The sequence below is a fragment of the Bombus fervidus genome, chromosome 9 (genome assembly GCF_041682495.2).
Source record: "Bombus fervidus isolate BK054 chromosome 9, iyBomFerv1, whole genome shotgun sequence".
Classification (NCBI taxonomy): domain Eukaryota; kingdom Metazoa; phylum Arthropoda; class Insecta; order Hymenoptera; family Apidae; genus Bombus; species Bombus fervidus.
In genome coordinates, this window is record NC_091525.1 from 11314502 (window position 1) to 11337671 (window position 23170).

General features: G+C 40.0%; 2 protein-coding genes across 4 annotated transcripts in view; both read left to right on the forward strand.

The window, feature by feature from the left end:
* The first annotated feature begins 5959 nt into the window (after positions 1-5959).
* Positions 5960-8681, forward strand: LOC139990611 (uncharacterized). The gene is made up of 7 exons (XM_072010005.1): positions 5960-6116; positions 6216-6370; positions 6463-6790; positions 6870-7525; positions 7815-8035; positions 8093-8247; positions 8320-8681. The coding sequence occupies exons 2-7, from the start codon at positions 6330-6332 to the stop codon at positions 8491-8493; spliced, it is 1575 nt and encodes a 524-aa protein (XP_071866106.1). The 5' UTR covers positions 5960-6116; positions 6216-6329; the 3' UTR covers positions 8494-8681.
* A 2044-nt stretch (positions 8682-10725) lies between these two features.
* Positions 10726-23170, forward strand: part of LOC139990616 (uncharacterized) — a 64800-nt gene continuing 52355 nt past the window's right edge. For 2 of the 3 annotated variants that reach the window (XM_072010011.1, XM_072010014.1), the window contains exon 1: positions 10726-11082. The gene's annotated coding sequence lies outside the window, so the exon portion shown is untranslated. The remainder of the gene's footprint in view (positions 11083-23170) is intronic. The other variant, XM_072010013.1, reaches the window with a different exon arrangement.

A 23170-nucleotide genomic window follows, 5' to 3' on the forward strand; every position in this document is an offset into this window, starting at 1 on the left:
AAAAAAAAAAAAAAAAAACACTAAAAAGTTATTTGTACTAAAAAGAAGATGCGATGTGGAATGTGCCGGTTAAAAACACCGAACTCAGAAAAAGATCAAATACATATAAGGAGTCCTGGAAAAAAGATATTGAAAAAAATATCTTAAAAAAAAGTAGAAGCTTTCGAATACGATCGGACAATGTAGGTCAACCAAATTCCTCCTTGCCCGATTTAATATTTGTAGACACGTATATTGTACACCTAACATCGCCTACACTCTACACGATTCAATTATCTCGTCTATTAAAAAGGCACTCCTCTCGAACAAAGCCCACTCGATCTTTCTGGTGAGAGTATTCGAACTCGGTCTGGTTGCATCTCAATATACAGACGTCGCTGTTCGCAATAGCGCCAAAAGGGTCTCGAGGCCAAGTTTCCCTCCTACAAGATTATATTAGCATGTTGAACGAGCTGCATGCTCTCGACGATGATGCGTCGTATTCACATCGTAGCATTCACGTGGTATTCATAGCTATCCTAATCGTGAACACGTTCCAGTTCGAGTGGAAGCATCGCGTGACGACGTTACTGTTTCCCTCGACAAACAATCAATTATCATCGTGGCGTTCGCGCCATAGGTACGCGCGGTTGCTGTACGTCTCTTCTGTTTACGTTGACACTCTGAACAGAGTGTTCCCGATGAATTTGATTTCGTGGGCGTTCTCCACTTCCATTAGCGGCGAACGTCTCGATTAAACGGCCAAGCGCGCTCCAGGACAATGCATTTCGCTAATAATAGGCGATCGACGTATGAAATTAAAGGGCAAACGCGTGTCAGTCCTAGTCGTGATACTCGTGTTGTCAGGTTGAAGAGCTCGTTTCCGTGCTGTCCCATATACCAGTTAGCTCTCTCGATACTCCTCTACTAACCTACTCCAAAATCGTGTACCTTAGAAAATTAATTGATGTTTCCAGCACCAATCATGTCGGTGGATAGGTATCTCGCTGAAGTGAAACATCGACCACTTACTAAGTTAACAACTGCGAGGTGACTTAATTAATTTTGCTGCTGCAACCTCGATTAAGATCAATGATAGAATTTTTCTAATTTCTACTCTTTTTTAAAAGAGACACGCTCGCTGTTACAATACCATTAACGATAGATGCGTATCTTACAGGAATGAAATATCGACCACTCGATTAATTTTGCTGCTCGAACTTGATTAAGATCATCGACAAGTATTCGTAGCAAGCAATTTTTTCTTATCCTTAATCTTCTTTAACCGTACGTGTTTCGTTAGAATTTCGTTGATTGATAAACGTTTTATAGAAGCGGAACATCGGTAGCTTATAAAACTAAGAAGTTCTTCATTCTCTCATTCCCACACACCCAACAAAGATTTTTCTAACTGCGGTTCAAAGAACGAAAGAACGTCTTCGTGTTCTAACGTAGCTTCGTCTAATATTCCTATGAAAAATATCGTAATAATTCTCCTCGTCGACTTTTCCAATGGATTCTCGTTACGATGCTTGCGTGTACGTCATTCCACTTTTACTTTCCACGAAAATCTCGCGGTAAAGCGATCGGCAGTATGACTTAACGCGTACGGTAATCGCGATGAGCGACGACGATTACCAAGAAGCCTGTTAACGAAGTAGGGCGATGACACGATGACGGTGCTACCTGGAGCACGCGAAACTCAGCCAATCTTCGAAGGGTGGTGTTTCATTGTTGTTTTTTCCGTTCAACTCGTCTCGAAACACAACAGCCATCGTTGGCATCCTGTAAGTAGGCAAGTAGGCAGCCGGAGATATTGCCTGGTCGTTTTATAATAATCAATAGGTTTTTTTGCGCGGACTAATGCGCGCTGCTGCGGTTTCGCCTTCTCACGCCTAGCTAGAACCTTACAAATTGGCTACACGAATGGAATTTTATGGCTAGATTGAATCAAGCCAAGAATCGCCGGATCACACCGTGACCCAATGTCTTCCTTAATTCTCTCGATTCTAGATTACCCAAGTTCGACCAAACGATCGCATAAATCGCGAAACGAGTTCCCGCCGGGGATAATACCGCTATTAATAAAATTGAAATTCCAGTCTATTTATCACGACTACGACTCGAATTTCCCTCGTTTCCTAGTAACTGGAGAAGAGAATCCATTTTTGCGGAAAGTACCCGTAAACAGAGGTGACCAAACAATCGAGAATCCAATATCCAAAGTGCAAGTGCCAAGGGATTGTATTACGAGAGAACAGCCAGTACGATCGATCCTCTCTTCGTCGAGTGTGAGCTTGGAAAAGAAAGATCGAAGGGAAACGCTTGATTTCACTCAACACCTTTTCCTCTTTTCAAGTTGTATGCTCTTTTTATCAGAAATGTATCGAAGAGTTTCAGTTAAACCAAATATGTACAAATTTTCTCGCGGTGTTTCTTTAAATAATATCATTTTATTATTTGTGGTTTAAATGTACGTTTAAATGCGTCGATTAAATTTTCGTATCCCTAATAGCTCATTTTCAAAAGCCGATCATCCATTTACAAGTCGATCATCCATGTTGCGAAAAATTGCAATAAAATTCCCTTCCGACCATCGTATCGAATTAATGTCTATTTTAACGCACAGTTTATCGATTTGTTTCTCTGTTTGTCGAAACGCGAAAACAGGAAACGCAACAGTTGCGTCAGCAGCGTTACACGTAGAGAAATAAACGCGGGGCACCGTATGCCTCAATAGCGAAGGAACAACTTAACGTTAGCCAGACATAACTCTACTCTTGCACGTTTCCTTTCTACACCGACGATGTTTCTTTTCATTGGAAAACTCCCTTTGAAATAAAAAGCGACAAGGTTCGTAGACTTCTATTGTCACAGAACAATTAGCAATTGTTCGAACAATGAAACGTTTCGCCAGTGTTAGTTTTTCCGGTATCACCTGTTCGAGGAGCAACGCGATGCACCCGTTCCACGAACAATGAATCATTACCGTGGCCGTAAGGCTGCACTTTTAATCAAACTTTCCAACGAATCCGATCGTTATCACGGAAGAAATGAAACACGCGTCAGAATGTTCAGCCGGAGGCGAAGAAATGGGCTGGCAACGAGTTAATGATTAATAGGTAGAAATTTCTCCCATTAGGGCAAGATTATTCTTAACCAATTGCATAAAACCTATACGCGTTCGTTCTTTAATCAACGAAGAAAACGATTGTTCGTACGCGTGTATTCGATTCTGATTATTCGATACGTGGATTTTATGAACTGTGAAGGTGTACACCGCTCAACCGCGGAGGAGGAAAATATCTGTGAAAGGGGAAAATCGATATAAACTTTTACAGTTTCGATCGTCGACATTACACCGCATCTCGTAACTATAAAACCTAACGTTTTTAATTCGTATACAGATAATAACGCGACAACGTTAGAAAATTGCAAAGAACTGGTTCCAAGCTCTTTTTCCAGTTGCTGCCTTCCTCCACGATAGAGACGGGAGAGAACACATACGTTGCATTAAAAGTTTCTTTGCTTGGATAAATCAAGATAGGACATCCGGCCGTGCGAAGAATTAATTCTAAAGAAAACGATGTCCCTGGTAACGAAGGGTTGGGTAAGTAGAGAATAGGGAAAGCTGAAGGGAACTTGAAGCGAGGTGGCACAGTATGAAAGCAGTTTACTTCGCTCGAGACGAGAGCAACTCAAAGTTTTTCAGCCTTGAAACAATACTTTAACCACTTTGTGTACTTACGCTGTTCGAGCTGGTGCTCCCGCCTCGGTCGGTCAATTTACGAATCGAGAATGAAAGCGTCGAGCAACGTGTCTCGTATATTAGCATAAACCGGTAGAAAAATAATAAAAAAAAAAAAAAAAAAAAGAGAAAGGAAATAATCTTGTTCTTAGAAATAGACAAGGAAGGGTGGAAAACAAGGAAAGCTGGGTGTCAAACGAACATAAAAATGGCACAGCTTTCCTCGTCACCCAAGGGGTACTGTGCCGGAACGCGTTCCCGTTTTTTTACATGGCGGGGATCCCCAGGAGGCCTACACCATGCCACACGGTATGTCCGTGTGGAAAAATGAAATTAAAGTGAAAAGATAAACCAAATATATAGTATTTGGACAAAATTATAAAAAGAGCGAGAAGAGAAGTGTATAATCCTAAGTCAGTCTCATGGATGTATGCAAATCTCGTAAGAAGTTCATCTTTCTGATTGCGAAGTTCTTAATTAAATTAATCGTAGTCAAGCGGACGGTTTCGGGTATGAAATGTTATCGCGACGACCAACGAATACCAATAGCCAACCATCATTTAAGAGGTGAAAGTATTTCAACGCTAATGACTCGTCGCGTATTTTTCCTGCACGCCCGTTCGATTACGTGCTTGCCACGTGCAACCGCACTTTCTACCGTGGAAAACCATCCCCGTGCAGAATGAAAATCGTTCGATCGAACGGATCAAATCGTTTCTCACACGCCAATGTTTTCACATTTATCTTTCGAATCTATTTATCGGTATTCGAGGAGGCCACGATGATGATGATGCGCTCTTCGAGGCCTCCGACAGTTCTTCTTACATTCATCTTCTGACGAAAACGACAAGAAAGATCGACAACAAGGAAAAAAATGAGGAAAATTAGACAATTTCGTTAATTCTACCCATACATATATATGTATATATGTATATATATATATGTACGTATGTATGTATATTATCGTACGACGTCTCGATAGAGCGATTCGATAGGATTATCCCGAGATCGTCCGTGTGACCACAAGGGTGAGAAACTTATTACTAAACACCGGCATACCCGATGCCGGTGCGTGTGCCTTATACGCTAATTCACTTAATCAACTACCTGCTTGTATACCTCTTCGATGAAACTGATAAATCGTAAACGAAGAAGAATCCACTCAACACGTTCGAAGCCGAGGTGCGCGACACACCGATCACCGGAACTCAAAGAGGTGGCCACGTTACGGAAACAGGACCTTTTATACCCTGGAAATTATTGATTTCCATCGCTCCGCCAGGCCGGTGCACGTGCGCAGGTCCTTGGTGAACGGCGCACGAGCACCACCGACGCGACGTTCCCACCAGCGAAATAAAAAAAAATAAAAGGAAATACTTTTTCAAGAAAGTCGCCCGCCCCCGACATGTTCATTTCCACGCGCCAGCGGCGCGACGTTCTGACGACCGATTTTATGAACGACGATAAACCACCAACGAATAGCTCGATCCAACGGGGGTAATTGCGAGACGTTTTTACTACTGTTAGATAATGCAACGACTTTCGGTCGAGGCGTTCATCGACTTGGTTACGTTTCAGCTCGTGAGATTTTATAGAAGATTAAATATCGAGGAAATGTTAGGAGGATAGCGCTGTATATGGCGAATAAAATATGTATCGCGTAGGGGTTAGTAAACGAACGAGAATTGCGTACCATGTGTAAGCGTTTGCTCATAAATGGGGAAAAATGTTACATGAAACGTAAATGTGTTAAAATGTATTGAAAAAGAAATATTGGAACATGGAGTGCGAGAAGGAATTGATATAATGTGGAATGTGAAGGATAAAATGATTCCATTAGGCTCGCAGATGGCCACGATTTGACTCTTTCGTTGGTATTCCGAATTGCAGATGGCGATGCATAAAATTTCCTACAACTAACTGTACGTGCAGTGCATTTTTAATTGGGTGCGAGTTAATGAAGCAATTTTTTAGCCGAGGAATTCTTGCGGAGGATTGGATCTTTTACAAAACTTAAAATACGAACGTGCGGTTTAACTTGTCGAGCGATTAAATTATCGTAGAATAAACCTTGACATATGTACACGAGATATTTTATAAATAATAAATCATTTTTAATGTTCGATAGGAGTGCAATTTTCATAAAATTTTAATGGAACAATCGTATACGACAGCAATACCCTCTGACGGAGAAACGCTGAGATTATTTCATTGAGAAATTAGGTCATCACGTCTACCAACCTTTATTATACCTAGCTTTGCATTAAATCTATCCTTCAAAAAATATTTACCCGCTATTTTAGTTAGTTGTAACTTGTAACTGAATGGAATTGATCCGTTTCTAACAAAAGTGAATAAGAAACTACTTACTTCGACTGGATAGTGCTAGGTATACTATTATAATTAGATTTCTAAATTTAGAATTTTAAATCTAGGATCTTTAAGAATAAATAGAATGCAACCTATAGTTTTGTTTATATATTCCTAGTGAATGACGCAGTTTTGCGTAGTTCACGATTAGTGACAGGCATCTGTAACAATTTTATGAACTCTATTTTCTACATAAATGGAAGTTACGACGATCGAACGCATATAAGATAGGATGCAGAAATCACAGATTGGTAATTTCATGTGGTCATTTCAGTGAGTACTGCATGTAATTTTTATAATGGATTTCGCAAATATTAGAAAAGTTGAATCATACACTTCTATGTATATATACGTATATTTTTCAGTATAAATGGAAATGCTAATTCTCGTGATCCATGGCCAGAACTTTGTCAGAAGAATGAAGTCAAACATTCGTCTCGAAGAAAAGATTTCATAAATAATACCGATGATAATAGAGCAGCAAGTTTAGATGATTCTGAGTATCCAGAACTTGGTAGTGCGCTTGTCAAGAGTAAAAATTTTGTTGTACCAAGAGATCATTGTTTGTCAAGACCCAACAGCGTGCAGATTGTATTGCCCATGCAGACAACTATGGAATCAAAAAGATCAAAATCCTTAAAAAGGTACAAGAAATCAGATAAAATTTGTATTAACCTTCAGGAAGCTTTACAGGTAACTGTCATTAATATTATGATTAAGTGGTTATTATATAATAATAAATGTTAAATCATTCTTGCGATTCTATTTATAGAATACTATACATGCAAGTAAAATTGGCAAAGAAGTTCCTAAACTAAGGATTAATTTATACATGGGTAATTTTGGGTTTACGATGCCAAACACATTGTGCAAAAACAAATGTTCAGATCTAAGGAAAGTGAGAATATGTATTTCTAAAAACAAGAAACCCTCGAAACTAAAGAAATTAATTTTGTTAAACCGTAATATGAAAGCACAAATTAACGTTGACAAAAGAGAAGCGTTTGAACGTAAAAAAATGGAAGCTATCTATAGAGATGTTGATACCATGGATTTTAATGCTTTAAAAATTACAGCAGATCCAGAAACAAATATAGACTATGTTAGAAATATGTGGACAATGACGCTGTATGATAAAGATCACAGAAATGTAAATGAAATAAATATTTCAGATAATACACTGTCTCACAGACCAGATGTGATTGGGAGAATAAATAATCTTGGAATTCAAGGAAGACGATTGGCAAACAGATTGGTTGGAAGAAATAGTAGAACAAATTTTTCTGATCTTGTCAGTGACATAATAGAGAACGATATTGTCAAACAGACGCTCTCCCTTCGTATCGAAGAAGATGTTAAGGAAGAAGGTCAAAGTAGCACAGACATAGATGATAAAAGCCTTATAAAATTTTCTCGTAACTTTAGAGAGTAAGTACTGTAAGTAAGAGATTATATTCAATAACAGCAAAATATTTGATACGATACTTATATGCTATCATATGACATTGTAATATACATATTTGTACACCTGATTCATTAATTCTTATTTATAGATGCAATAAACGATATAAACACATTACATTATCAAAATGTTTATCAGAACCTATCCTCTTTCCTATCCTATTTCCTTTTCATGATTATAACCTTATACAAAACATTATTGATTATTGATATTAAATTATTTTTAATTGATTTTGAAAATTGAAATACCTTACAGATACTGCACTAATATGTTAACAGTGGCCTTGAATGACAATCTTGAAAAATTTATACAAGAAATCACGAGACTCCAAAAAAGATTTCACGAGAAAAATCCAAACAAATCCAAGTACAAGCGTCGTTACTATTCCGGTTTGAAAGAAGTTCGTAAACACGTCGAATTGAAAAAGCTCAAATTCGTAATTATCGCTCCTGATATAGAAAAGGTCGAACTCGAAGGTAAATATCAAATTATTCTTTCGAATGAAAAAATAAATGACGGTCGTGTAATTTTAGACGGATTAGACGATCAAATTGATAAATTGCTCAATACGTGTAAAAAAGAACATGTAGTTTACTGTTTCGGATTACGAAGGAGGAAGTTAGGATATTATACTCACGGAAAAGGGTTTGTAGGATGCGTTGGCATTGCAAATTATAGTGGAATTGAGGTAAGCAGACCGTAATCCTTTAAATCATAACATATAAAACACACAAAATATTTGGAAGACACTTCTTTTCAGTTACTTTTCAAAAATGTTTTAACGGAACTTGTAGACGCGAGGAACGCGTTCAAAAAACTAAATGGCGACATCGAATCGATTATCGATATATCAAAAGTGATCTCGGAAGATTACTTACTTTCAGAAAATATTAATGCCCTTTTGAAAATTTTGTCCTATAATATGCATAGCTGATAAAATATTCATAAAAATGTGATATATCTGTATTTATTTACGTATATTACGTATATTATTACGTATATAGAAAATATTGATTGGCACGTGGTTTATAAAATCGATACATATCGACGTTTGTTATAATAATAGATGTATATTTTTTGTAATATGAATTTATATTATTAAATGCATTATTATATAACAGATTGTTTAGAAATAGTATAATAAATACTATATTCTAATCTGTGTGTTGGCTTCGTATTAGAAATCATCTTTGTATCATTATAAACTTAAGTCAATGATAACATAAAATTCATTTGATCTTTAAACAACTCCTAATCTCTCATAATATAATATAATAATATTATTCGTTGATAGACATTGAACAATTGTGAATTTTCTGAATATTAATTCACATTTGAAGTCTTTTACTGTTGAGCACATCGTATATACATATATATATACATATATGATTAAAGATAGATCTACATATATGTAATAACCAAAAATCAGGATTCTAATATTCATTAATTGAAAATACCATAGTACATATTTATAAACGTTACGAATCTAAAATAAAAATTGCCAATTCTAAGAAACAATATATTATTCAAGGAGACAAATTACGTCCAATAGAAAGAGTAAAGGAAATCTGGCTTCTGTCGATAAATATATCGGCTAAGTACATCGATCTTTACAAATATACTAAAACTAAAGTTATCTCGTTCGTATAATAGTAGTTCGCGTTCAGTTAAATGAACCGAATCACCAGAAGTTTATTTAATCATGCAATAATTAGTTTCGTCGAAAGTTTTGTTTAAATGAGAGGGTTCAAGCGGACTAATTACACTCGCGCCATGTTATAAATTGTAGATGGCGTAATACAACCTGCGAATTGTCGGTATTACAGAATATAATTTTCCACTTTTGTCGCTTCCGACGATTGAAACGAATATACAGATTCCTATATTGGACGTAGCAAATCGTAGAGGGCGTAACAAACTCTGAATCTTCACGAGGTCGGTATTTCAGAACATGGGACACGAAATCTCATACAACGTCATGTCTATGCTGTATTTAGTCGATGCTACGCAGCAGGTATTTTTCAGGGCAATATTAGTCGGTGTGTAAGTATATTACATACATCGGTGTTTGCACAATACGTAATGCATACCTGTCCCTAAAACCAAAGCCAACGCACCGATACATCTCGGTCGGATGCAGATATTTCGCTTAATTACTACGTTCATATGCATCGAACATGGATGCTCGATCGTGGGAGGATTAGTATCGATTCTCCATTAATTTTAATGAAGGATGCTAATCGATCCAGATGTAAACGCTTTATCGCTCTATAGCAGTGATTCCAGGAATCTTTGGTATTCAGCTTCTTGCGTGTATCGTGTGCCGCAATATGTTCGTTGCGGCCTTGTTTTCCAGTTGTGCTTCGTTATGATAAACTAAGTTGAAACAATTAATTTCATTCAGGCATTTATAAATAATGCAAGCCAGTACGGCCAGAGTCACGACGATTAATTTCTAAATATTACAACGTCATGTGGCATATTTTAAATTCGCGCGTTCGTTGCACGATAAGCAGTTCGTATAGAAAACTTTTATCGATATCGAAAAAATTTAATCTCTCGACAACTCTATTTACGAACGTATTACCATTATCGATTCTTCAATTAATGTCCTTACCACACGATACCATGCTAACAGCGATAAATGCTTTTACCCAAATGTACGCTCCAATTGGCGGGCTAAAAATCATAGTGGTGTACTAAATCAAGATTTGGACAATTTGAATTGGATCACGTATTTCAACATATATACCAATACATATAGTACAGGATATTGTTGCATGGAAAATAGCACAGACCTACATCGTTAGATTCTCAGTCTTAAAATTCTCTCTGAAAAATCCATCGTTGAAATAAAATCAAATAAAAGCGGAAAATCAAAGACAATTAGAGACAAAAATCAGAGTACAAATTTCTCGAATTCTTGATCGAATTCCACGCTTTCACGAAGCAAATAGGATCTCCGAAGGGGGCGAAGAAGCGTGGCGAACCGAAGAAAGCACGCAGCTGGAGTGCGGGCCACGAAGATGCAGGCAACGAACCAGGGCCTCGGCCGAGATGCACGAGAGAAGGCACGGTTCTGAGAGGAGCTGGAATGGAGCTGGAAACGAGAGGCTGCGGGGGAAGTGGATGCCAGCCGGTGTGTGTTGATGCAAGTGCGGTGACTGTACGTGCTGACTGGCGGAGTCAGTCAGTCAGTCAGTCAGTCGGCTCGGCACCGGCCGCGACGCACGATCGCGTGGATTTTTCTTGCTTCTCCGTCCACACGTATATACGTACGCACACAACACGATAGAGTGGCCTGCACGCCTCGACACACACCGTTTTGCCTCTGTTTCTCTGGCGAGTGGCGCGCGCCACTCGATCCCGGCCTGTTCGGCCCAGTTTTTCCGTCTCGATTTTCCCCCCAGGTTGAGAAACCTGCCCGTGTGTACCAACAAGGGGCTCCGAGTGTCAGTGTGCTTCGCCGGATTAGTGGGCCTATCGAAATTACCATAGAGGGTCACGTCTCAGCCTCGACCAGGTAAGCCTAGAACCGAATTCTTAAGGATATGGTCACGGTGGATACGTATTCTAACTGGCGTTCTGGCGAATTAAACGTCTCAACGCTATAATGCGTACGCTCAAAAGACTCTCTGTATACGTATTTGATTGCTTCGACGTATCGAGTTCGTCAGAACTGTAGTCCATCCGGATACCTATTCGTTGTAACTGTATAGCAAGTTTGCAGATTTGGAATTTTGCTTATCTGTGAGATTTTTGACACTGTATGGAAGAAGCTTTTAATCCTCGAGATCGTTGATGAGACGGTAACAGTAGAATGATGTCGAAAGATAAAATGTATTACAAAGGAGAGTCGTTCGTTGGAAGAGGAATGGATGATCGTTTGCTTCGATGTCGAACACGTTCACGCGCGTTCCAAGTGCCGATAGGCTGAATTATTTTCATGTCCCGTTAGGCGTCAACGATCGACGGATCGATAATGGACGGGTCGTAAAATACGTGGAATCAGGCGAATACCCCGTTTTGGATAAATCCGCGATCAGGGGATGTCATCACATCGAATACAACCACGGGAAAGTCGGTTGGTTCGGTTTCGATTGGATCGCGAGTGGACGCGATAACGCGCGAAACCGCAAGCCGGCTAGACCGAGTAAAAACCGTCGCATTTCGCTGTTCATACTGCGTCATTCAAGTCGATCGTTTTGTTTGTTTTATTTAATTGCTCCTGTCGCAATTCCATCTTTAATATTCTTCTTTGAAGATTTGAATCACGCTATAATTACAAATTCCACGAACAGGCACGCAATTAAATCGAAGATGTAGCGTACAGTAGCTCGCGAAAGTATTCGAATACAAGCAGACACCCGTATCTTATGCAAAACATTCTGACATTTCTTTGGCGTGACGTTTTCAAATATTAAAGTTTAAAACAAATTTCAAAATGCACGTAAAAGCTACGAGTGCTTAAAAGCATATATTTCTGAAAGATGGCAAAAATATTTAGACGATCGATTATCTATTGTATTAATAATCCTAGATATTCAAATGGCTGTCTTATACGATTAAGATAAGGCCATTCATTTTTTAATCTAAGTTTCCATTAAACATACGTTTGTAGTAAGTATCTTGCAACTTCTATACACGTTTTCGGCTTTGTTTCAAGCTTTACCAATACATTATCGATAGCCGTGAGTCACTACAGTGTTAATGACATTTGAAGAATCTTCCTACGACATAAATACACAATATATTTATACAAGATTTTTATACATAGTCCAAATACTTTTGCGAGCCACTGTACGTCACGTATGTCTACGTAGAAATTCTCGACGTGTGTCATTCCCTTTCCCTTTGCCGCTAACGAGGCTATAGGAACGTCGCTCGCGATCCAACGCAAACACGAGATAATGCTCGACGTTCGATTTTTAAGTGTCGTTCCTCGTCAAGGATCTGTAGCCGCGATTATCGCGATAGTCGCGGCACGAGAGCGGCCGTCCACTCCTTTGTGTATATTTCGATATAATCTGTTTTTGCGGTTGTATTTCGACAGAATCGATGGAATTAATGGGACAAAGGAAAGACCGTTCGCGAGACAGCCGCGTTATCGGTCGGAAACATTTGGTTTTTCCTTCGTGAACCTTGTAACCTCCTCGTTTAGAGAACGATACAAGCGGAGGCGTGTCCGAGGAGCGTGCGACGAAACTCGTGATCGTCGCTGACTCGTTGGTTTCGAGCTATATTTAGCCAGACGGACGGCGTCGTGACGTCGCATTCATGCCCGACACATCGATCCTTGTTAATGATCCGACTTAATCATCGATCATTGTACGAACAATTTTAATACGTCGGCTAGACTCTTGTAATTTTTGTTGCCATTTACCGAATTGCAGTTATCTATTTTAACGTAAGTATGTAATACATAGTTTTTAGAAATTATCTCATTAAACATGTATGACTTGCTCGAAGAAAGTCAGACATATATAATAGCTCAAAGTCCGACACTTGTATTTCTACGACTAGATCATTTACGATATGTTTAAGTTAAGAAGGTAAAAACATTCAGGTTTTAAATTGTAAAAAGAAACGCACGAAAGCTATTATCGGTGAACATTCTACGTAAAATTCTAAGTTAAACGGGCTGTTGCTCGCTTCCTCCTCGCGCTTTTATCTCTTCGGTTATCTTCTTTTTCTTTGAATATACTTTGTTTACAAAAAGCTAGTCCAATTATATCGAATATTAAAACTAAATATTTAAAAATTGCTTCGTAATAATATCTATCGCGGTGCAACATCCATTCTGCATCAGACAGATTGGAAAAGAACCGGAGGGTTAATGAAAAAATGTTATTCTTAAATTAACTCTAAATATTCTTCGAGTCAGCGCCGACCAGAATAGCGCGTCGAAAAGAAAGTTGCTTTTAATTTTCTCCTACGTTCGTCGAAAACTGTATTTGGAGCGGTCTTTATCAGCGTACGTAATTCGCTGGCAACGTTTCACCGCTGCGGTGTGGCGGAAGGTGTTTCGACGCGGGTGAACACGCGGCAGGCGTGCGCGCGATTTAAAGGAGAAAAAGGTCTGACACGTGAAAGTACGCGCGCTTGCGAAATCGAGGAGAGGATATAATCTAATTCTAACGGTAGCCGGATACCATTCCGTTCGTTCTGTGGCTGATTGCCAAAACGAATTGAACGTGCGTTAATTGTCACTAATTATATTATTCGATAAGTTGGTTAACGGCAATTCAACCGCGTGCTACGAGCCCGCGGTTTCCTCGTTTGGACATCAAACGTATCCGCTGTCTGAGTTACGAGGAATAAAAATCGGTTACACGGTCGACAGTTTTCACGCGCTAAAGTAATATCAGTACGGTAACCGGCTCTTTTCCATTATTTGCATTAGGTTGGTGTACAGTGGCTACAAAAAGTATTTGCACGTACTTTTAGTTTTCAATGAATCGTCTTTTTATCGGGTTTTACGGTTGGCCTCTGTAAGAGCTACTAACACGATAAGAAATTTAATACATTGGAACTTAATTAATTAGTATGCAAATGATATAATAGATACGATGGTGCGCAAATACTTTCTGTGGCCACTATATATCCGGAGTTTTATCGAGCGTGCAACGATGATATGCAAAGGAAATGCAGATTTTTAATACGTTTTTTAATTCTATGTGGCACGATAACGCTACGTCTACGATCCGAACGTGGAGAATTTGCCCTGTTTCGGCAGAGATGAACTCTGTTTCTAAAAATATTTCAGGATTAAATGTTTCACGCTCCGAAAATTTCCTCGAAAATTATAATTGTAAGTTAGAGTTTCAGTTATGTGTTATTAAAGATTATTTTACGAGGGTGGTGTTTTATTAAATTGGCCGAATAAATGTTATTAATAGCCTCTTAAATTTGATATATTTCTGCACGTTTCCATAAATGTATAAAAACATCCGTGCTCTAATAATAAATGTAAAACACTCGAAGTACGGTAATCATAACGATATTCAGCGGACGAAACAAACGTCTGCTTGGATGGTTTCACTGTTTGTAAAAATATGAATTTGCAGAAATATTCGCGATTCAAACACATCTAAAGCTATCAATCGTTTCGGTTGATCGGAGTTGGTTACGATCGGAGAAGCGAGAAAAAATGACGCAGCACGAGAGACACCTTGTAGCATAATACGGTGATAACGTAATTCGCGCGTGACCAATTGCCAGGGTTCAATTGGAACGCAACAGGCACGGCTTTAATCTGCGTTTTACACGCGGCCCGCTAACTCTCGCTTGTACGCGTGTCTCTTCTTAAGCGAGCACGAACGCGTGAAAAAGCTGGTGGCTCGGTTTGTTCTTTCGCGTCGCTCGGTTTCGTTCCAGTTTCCGGCTCGATATCTCTGTTACACCGCCAATTAGGGCGCCGGCATAACGAGGATTTGTAATCGAGACCGCGCGGCAATTACTCGCGTATCAATCGGTCACGTGTGAAATTCCTTGTTTTCGTCGTCGATTCTTCACGCCAATTGTCCTAGCTTTCTGAAGCACTTCATTAGCCCCGTCGTTTTTCTCGTCTCGTTTTTCTTCTCCCTGTTCGTATACATCGTTACTGGTAGATCGTTAAATTGGAAACGATCTTTATCGTTGGCAAAAAATTACTGAATCGTTGAAACGAATTACGTTACGCGAGGAACGATCGCCGAGCGAAAGACGCAACGAGTTTTCGCGGAATCCATTACACGACTGACACTGTTTATTAAGATTCAAAAGGAATTTCACGACTCGATTGACTAAACTGGAAAGAATTCCACGTTTTATTTTTATTCATAGCAAGACTCGATCTGGAGTATCGAGTGGTGGAACGTGGACACGTCTACGAAAGCAGGATGTGAAATCTCCTATTACGTAGTAGCCGTACCACGTAAAGAAAATCTTGGATTTCTGTGCACGAAATCCGATGCTTCGACCAACGTCAAACCGAGTCTCCTTTGTATCGCCAGATATCCATGCTGCAGGTGATTAATAAGATTCACCTTGAACGGCAACACGCCTGGAAAATTGACGCGCGAAGCCTCGTGATCGGAGTAACAACGATATTTCATCTAGAAAATCTCTTTCCTCGAATACATACGCAGAGTATAGTAATATATTCAAATATTATTCGTATGTTATTCGATATGTACTAATATGATTATGACAATCGTGTTTACAGTTACAGTGCTAATGAAATTTTATGTATACGATACGTTGACACGAAAGTTTTCTGTGGTTAATATTAGAATACTTTCGCGTGCCAGTGTGAGTAGCGCTTAATGTCAGAGCCGCGCTTCAAAGAAAAAACAACAAAGAAAAGTGTAGCTATCGTCAGCAATGGAGAACAATGTTTGGGTAAGCTGTGAACTCGACGTAATTTAACCAACGAGTTATGTAGATATCCTATGATGTGGACCGAGCATAACGTTATCGAATAATTAGCGTACGATGCTTGAGTAACTGTGAACTGTGCGTAATCGATAGTGGACCAAACTAGTGGCCTGCATTTCGCTATGAACCTGACGTAATACGAACATTATTGGTAGTAACAATGTTTGCATGGTCGTAAACGGGTCATGGTGGTAACTCGACGAGAGGACAAAGTCGATGGACGAGATTTATTTCGCTATGGGCGGAATATAAAACGGTTAATAGCGCCCGCGATTCTTAAAACATTAAAAACGCTTAGTAGTTACACTGCCGTGCACAAATATTTCGTTCCATTTGCATAATAATTTATCGACTAATAATATCGGTGAATTAGCATATTATTCGTTGTAATTATGTAACGATCTGCGGAAGAGGGACGACGAAAGAAAAACGACAAGACGAACTTTGTTTCTAGTTCCGTAAGATTCCTTTGTGCTTTGAAGTAATAAAAATGAAAGGACAAGCCTGCGAACTCGAACGATAACGTAAAGTCACGAGTCAACTACCAGCTGTCCCGTAAAAGGAAACGAACGTAACGTACCGACGAAGTAAAATGTATTATTTACGTAGTTATTCACCGTTCAGAGTGCAACGATCCGGCAAACGTTCTATGCATAGTTAATGCAACCCAGGGACGGTGACTTTCCCCCCCTGTTCAATTATCAAAGGTTAGAAGTCCTTCCGATATTTGCGCGAAGAGGCGGTGGAACTTGATTAATTTGTTCGAGGGATGAGTGTAATTACAATGACACACGAAAGTATCTCAACAAGTACATAGAAGCGTTTTATAAATACGAAAACTACAGGAGGAGAACAAGATAAGTTACATTCTCGATGTTCTACCGGAGAACAATTTTCAAATTCTGTATGTTGCCGATCAATCGCACGTTACTAAGATTCTTTCTTCGGTAGGATGCCAATAAAGCGCAGTGTCGGCCATAAGAAATGCGTCCTACTTATTATGAATATATTATGTAAACATTAGAGGGTATTCTTGCTTATGAAAGGAGATTTTTCTTTAAAATTGGCCAAAAAATACATCCTCGTTCTTTGAAGAAAAATTATATTTTGATCGCATTTATCTGCTCTGGTTAAAATTATCGAAGCGTGGAAAGGAAAAACAACGCGGTCGATGTTGGCTCTCTGAAAATTTGCACTGATTAAAATCGGACGTTCCATATATCCCGGTGCTATATAATCCACGTAAAGTAAACAGGCTTCTTCAAAGAGAAGACGGAAAAATCGAATATCGAGGCTGACGTAAAGACTTTCTGATCAACTCGGTATGAACGTTACACAAGCTGATCCGCGGGAAACATTTCCAAATATTAAACTTACGAGCGAGAAGGTCTATCCTAGCTTTGACCATTTGAATAAATCAAAGCGATTTAATATACCAAACTTCTACCGTCCGTTTCGTCAAAGTCAACTTTTATACGCGGTATGGAGAGAATCCTTTTTCCTCGTTTAGAAACTGCAAAGTCTACAAAGAAAGATACTGTACAAATAACAACAAAACGAAAGATAACCGGGAACAAAGGCGTTTATTGTTGAACGCTGTTCTTGCATAAGGAAGACGCGTTATCGTCATTACCGTTACAGGATACTGCGTTGTGTAAAAATTCCAAACCTATTAACAAAGGAGGACAAAGTAACACCGATGGCCATCAAAGTCTGGGGCCTCGAACTTTTGCAGGAACTCTGCGCAAAAATGCAAGTCTCGTCAGCCACAACGTGGCATGTTCCGTCGAAATTTATTTGTCGCGCCACCGAATACGTTTCCTGTTCCAATTTCGAGGTAACCCCAGTTCCGCGATCCTGTGAACGCTTTTTGTAATTGCAGCGGTGGCTCTAATTAAATTAAGGCGCGCGGAAATGCGCGCGATACGTTGCACGGTCGACAATGCACAGTTAATGTCGCTCGGCCAATCGGTTCGTAGAAAAACCAAGCACGGTACTTTCCATCTAGGTGTTCTTGGCTCGCCTCCATATACAGCGATAATTGATCGTCTATCATAGAAAACTTCTACGTCCATATCGTACGTGTTATAAAAGATATTTTGAAATGTCATTAGCACTGTAACGAGACTCGACTATCGTATTCATAAAAATTGTCTACAAACGATCGAGCGTTTTTGCGAGCAATTGTACGACGACGTTTTCACTAGGATCGAACGCTGGTGAAAAATGCACGACGTCGTGTTCGCGGTGGGACTTTTCGAATTTACGCGTACATTGCAATTAAATCGAATTCGCCTCGTCTGTGCAGAGGCGAATTTTCCAGGCAAATTTTCACGTGGATGAGATGCAAACTCGCGTTCCTTATGCATGAGGCGGGGAACGCGGTAAAGCGCCGATAATTTCTTGAAACAGACTCGCTTCAGCCTCTCTCTTTCTCTCTCTTTCTAGCCACGAAACGTTTCACAGCATCGCTATCAGAAACGGTTTGATAACGGGTTGCCTGCGCAACGGGAAGAAACTGAATTCTCATAGTGTAAACGCGTGCGTGTTCCAGCGGTTTCCTGCTACGTGAAAGTCGATGGAAAGTAATAAATTGAATGGCGAAGACGAAGTTCGGTGAATTCGTTCTTTAATGGAGGAGAAGGCATCGGGATGCGATGAAAGCCGCAATAACGACTATGTTAACGCGCATCGAAATAATAACGCGCATGCTCGTTACATATTTACTTTACGTTTTTCAACGATATTCTCCCGATTTATCCGGTTACCAACAGGAAGATGAATTTCTAAATCGACCGGTTAGAAGATTTCGTCCATGCTTTTCCCAGTTTCGTGTCTTTGTTGTCTTATATATATATATCTGACCTCGGTCAGGGTCTCCGTATCGTTGCCACGCGTTTAATTCGAAATTGTTTAGTTAGCGTCGAAGATGTACGGTGTATTTTATGAAAAGAGGGGTCCAGTGCTTTACGACCTTAGAGTTTAGAGTACACTAGAATTCCATTTATATGAACTTGCCTGGGGATAAGTAATTTATGTAATCGGAGTTCACTAACTCTCCGCACTAGCTACGATCCCTCTAATTCATATACACACAGTGTGAAACATAGTCGACCTTTTTAGCCCGATAAAAAAAGATGTCGTTATACGACTATCTTTGATGACATGGATTTCTCAATTTGTTTATTTTCCAGAGCGATTTGAGAAACGGATAAAAGAGAACGCATTCAGAGAAAGTCTAGGCGTTTAGACGCTGATCCCGACCGCCGTTGGATCGCATTACGGGGACATTACCTACACTTAAAACCGCGAGGTTACGCGTCAACCTAGTCGTTTTGCGACGTTACCTACTTAAGCAGATAACGTCGCGGCAGCGGTAATGCCAGTTTACGATCGCGCTAATTCGGTTAAATCGCGGACTGCCGTTGTCATTTTCAAGTATCGAGATAAAAATTTCACCTGAGATCTGAAATTCCACGTTGTCAAGCACCGGTCTTAGAACGATGCCGTGATTATACATTTATCCGACGATCTAAATAATATCGCAGAGATACACGGCACGACGGCAAAGTTCCTGAATTGGTACTGGACCACGAGTTCTAATGGTTTTCAAGTAAATTTTTTCACGTTTCCTTCAAATTATATTCTATGCACTATGAAGTATCCGAATGCACGGAAGTTTCCAATTGTCAACTATGTAACAGTTTTATCAATATACCATGTGCGTCGTACGAAACTTTTGCAATTTCATTGACACTGTGACGAGATACGACTGTCGTGATTATATCGATAAGATTTGCAAATCGAAAATATATTAATTGCAGAACACGTACATGAAAGGTATTTATGTGCGAGTGAGTGTTGAAATACTTTCGCGAGCCTCTGTAGCGGTTCTCCGTCGAGTGACACGGAACCTTCCGATTTCGAGGCGAGCTTCTTCGACCGATTGCTCTTATCTACCATTGTAAATCTATCTCCCGCCGCGTGACGTATTTATCGTTGAGAAAGTAGCAGACAACGACCTTGATTCTACCGCGATACCTACACGTATCGAGATATTTAAATTTCGGTCCACGAACGTAGCTGGAGGTTCCCCGTTCTCCTATCTCGAATTGCACGAGGGATTTTCGACCATTTACATCCAGAAGCACACCGCGCGACAATAAAATTCCCGGATTATGATAATACAAAATCGATCATTTATTATCTTAAAAAAATAACCCTCGACGCGAGGGCCTCTTTCGATTACACGTTTAAAACGAATGTTCATGTTGTATATTAATATTTTACAAAACACACGTTTGCGATAAATACTTGGAAATTTCTATACGTATACATTTTTAGATTGATTTCAAATTTTACCAATGTAATCACGACAGTCGTATCTGATTAACAAAGTTTTCGAAATGTTTTATGCATCGCATGATCATAAACATTTTCCACGGATAAATGTTCAAATACCGATGTACTCTACGATCTTCTTTGTTCTGTATCATCGGAAAAAAAAAAAAAAAAAAGAAAGAAAACGTCTCGAAGCCTTTTCCTTCTCGGAGCAGACAACATGGATCGCGCACCTCTCTAATTCCTGCACGCGCACCGAACGTTGTTTCCCTTCTCGCTCTCTGACTGGAATATTATTTAATCTGCAGATCTACCAATTAAGAAGTGAAAAGCTCGGGGAGCAGGAAACGAGGTACGATTCAACGGATCGCGAACCGGAAGCATCGACATTGGAGATCTCTTCCGATGAGCCTCTCCTTTCTGTCCCCCCGATCGTGCGGAGAATGAGCAATACTTTGCACCTCGCGCGGAGAGGAACCCACGGCGTTTAGATATCTTTTATCTTTCTACAACCATACGCTATTTTCCCGTTCCTCTTTCTCTCTTCTCCCCGTAAGCTCTTTACCTCCGCGATCCTGCTGAAATTCGTTGCCCCGTCGGTCGTTACCGCGATAAAACTGCGACACGGTGACGCTTTTTATTTCGACAATGGTATGTTCGCGCGAAGACACTGTTCGCTCTTAATTACTTTTGCTCTAGATTCATATAGGAGTAAGGCGGTTAGATGGAAAAATGGAAGGCATAAAATTCAGAAGAAAATTCTGTTCTCCTTTTTAAGCTTTTATCTTTTGATCTAAGAACCGTAAAAAATTTCCAAGCCCTTGTATTCGTCCTTATTTTCTACGTTGGTTGGAACACTCGGAGAAAAGAAAATTCCGCTAATGATAAAACTTGATCAGAAGGTAGGTTAAATTCACGAGACCTGCAAACAGGTAGACAGATAGATAGAGAAAGAGAGAGAGAGAGAGAAAGGGATAAGAGAAAATTCTACCCTCGGCCACCTTTTAACTCGAGAACCGTAAAACACTCCCACCCTCTTTTGCTCAACCTTATTTTTCACGTTGGTTGGGAAACACGGGGGAAAATAAAATTCCGCTAACGATAAAAAGGCGCGTAAAACTCGCGAGATCTCCACCTTTCCGTGGGTAAGTTTCGTGTTTGGAGAGTCGAGGGCCGAGACTCGTCCAATATATTTTTTCTCCTCTCTTTCCCTTTATTTCGTCAACGTGTTGTTAAGTTATTATTAAGCTATTATTATTATTGCCCCCAAACCGTTAAAACCGTTCCCGCCGGAAGAACCCTCGAAACTCCCCTGTGCGTTATAATTGTCCGGAAGCGTAGCGCGAAGCGTTCTTGAAATTCTCCCTTTCTCTCTTCTCTTTTTAACCTTCTTATTGGAAACACTGCGTCTCCAGTCCCTCTGTTCTTATTTGCGAGAACGAAGTACACCTCGAACGATCATCAGATTCAAAGGGCGGTACGTAAAAAGTAGGTCGATAAAACGGCGAAATGGTGTACGTAAACCGGATCGTAAAAATGATGCAATCAGAGGTTGGCGAACGATTTTAAGATGTTTATATGAACTTTTAGAATAAACGCTGGTGGCGATAAATAAACCACAGTGACGCGATAATAAAATTTATGCAAACAATAACGGGAAAGGTAGACAAGTATAAAGAACTTGGGAGATAAAAGACACTAATAAAATAACAAAACGTCTAAAAGATAAAAGTATTGCGTACTTTGGTATGACGGTTGGCAATTGCTCGTACATTTCAAGGATCGATTATTACTCTAGCGATTTTGCTGCTGCTTTTCCTCTGATCGTTTGACAAACAAAAACTCGAGTGTTTCGCGGCGAGAAAGAAACTTTGTTCCTTGAATGTCCAAGATAACCACGGTGCGTGTTTTTGGTCATACTTGACATTCTTCGTGCAGTGGTTTTATTTTTTGTGCGCAGGCAGAGCCGCTTGAATGCCAGGACCTCCGATAAGAATCCACCTTGAATTCCAGCCAGAATTTCGGATTACTTAAACTTTAGCGTAGAAGAATAAAATAGATTGAAAAATAGAAAATGTCAGCTCAGAATTATTTTCATCGTAGAACATTTTCTCGTCCAAGATCTTCCTATAGGTAGCTCTAATTCCTAATTATTAATAACGAAATTAATCGAATATTCGATGCGAGTAGGCGAATGAAACGGCTCTAAAGTTCCGATTGGTAGCGTACATTTTCAACTCCTTATACTACCCTAGAAACTGTATTGGAGAGAAGAATGCAGAATAGAACGGAAGGTCAGGTCGATGTAGAAACGATCGCGATGTACTTCCAAGCTATTACGAGCGCATACGTATGCGTGACGCGTGACGGAGTCACAGACGCGTGCATAGAGGCTCGCGGGGGAACGCTTCATTCGTACAATACGAATGAATGAGCAGTGGTACGACACGACATCCGGTCGGAAGAACGGATCGCGGGGAAGGAAGGGTCCGTCTGGTGTACGCGTTCATTTTCCACGATCGCTATTTCAAGAGAGCGCCGGGTGCACACGGTACCAAAGGCGGCGACGGCGGCGAAAAGCCTCGTAAAACTTTACGACCAACTCTAAAGTCAGAATCGTCCGGTCGCGAAACACTCCGCCGTCTACTCGTTTTTGCCGCGTTTATCCCGTGAACGCCGATAACACCGATAGAAAACGATGTTCCACGATCGGACCCCGTCCCGATCCACATGATTTGCGGCGTTCTACGGTAAACCGTGGCCGAATGGTTTGCTCGAGTTGTTTAGATTATGCAGCTATCGTCCGGCGATCTTTTATGACCGGTTTTAAGGCAATGATTTCGATCGTTCGA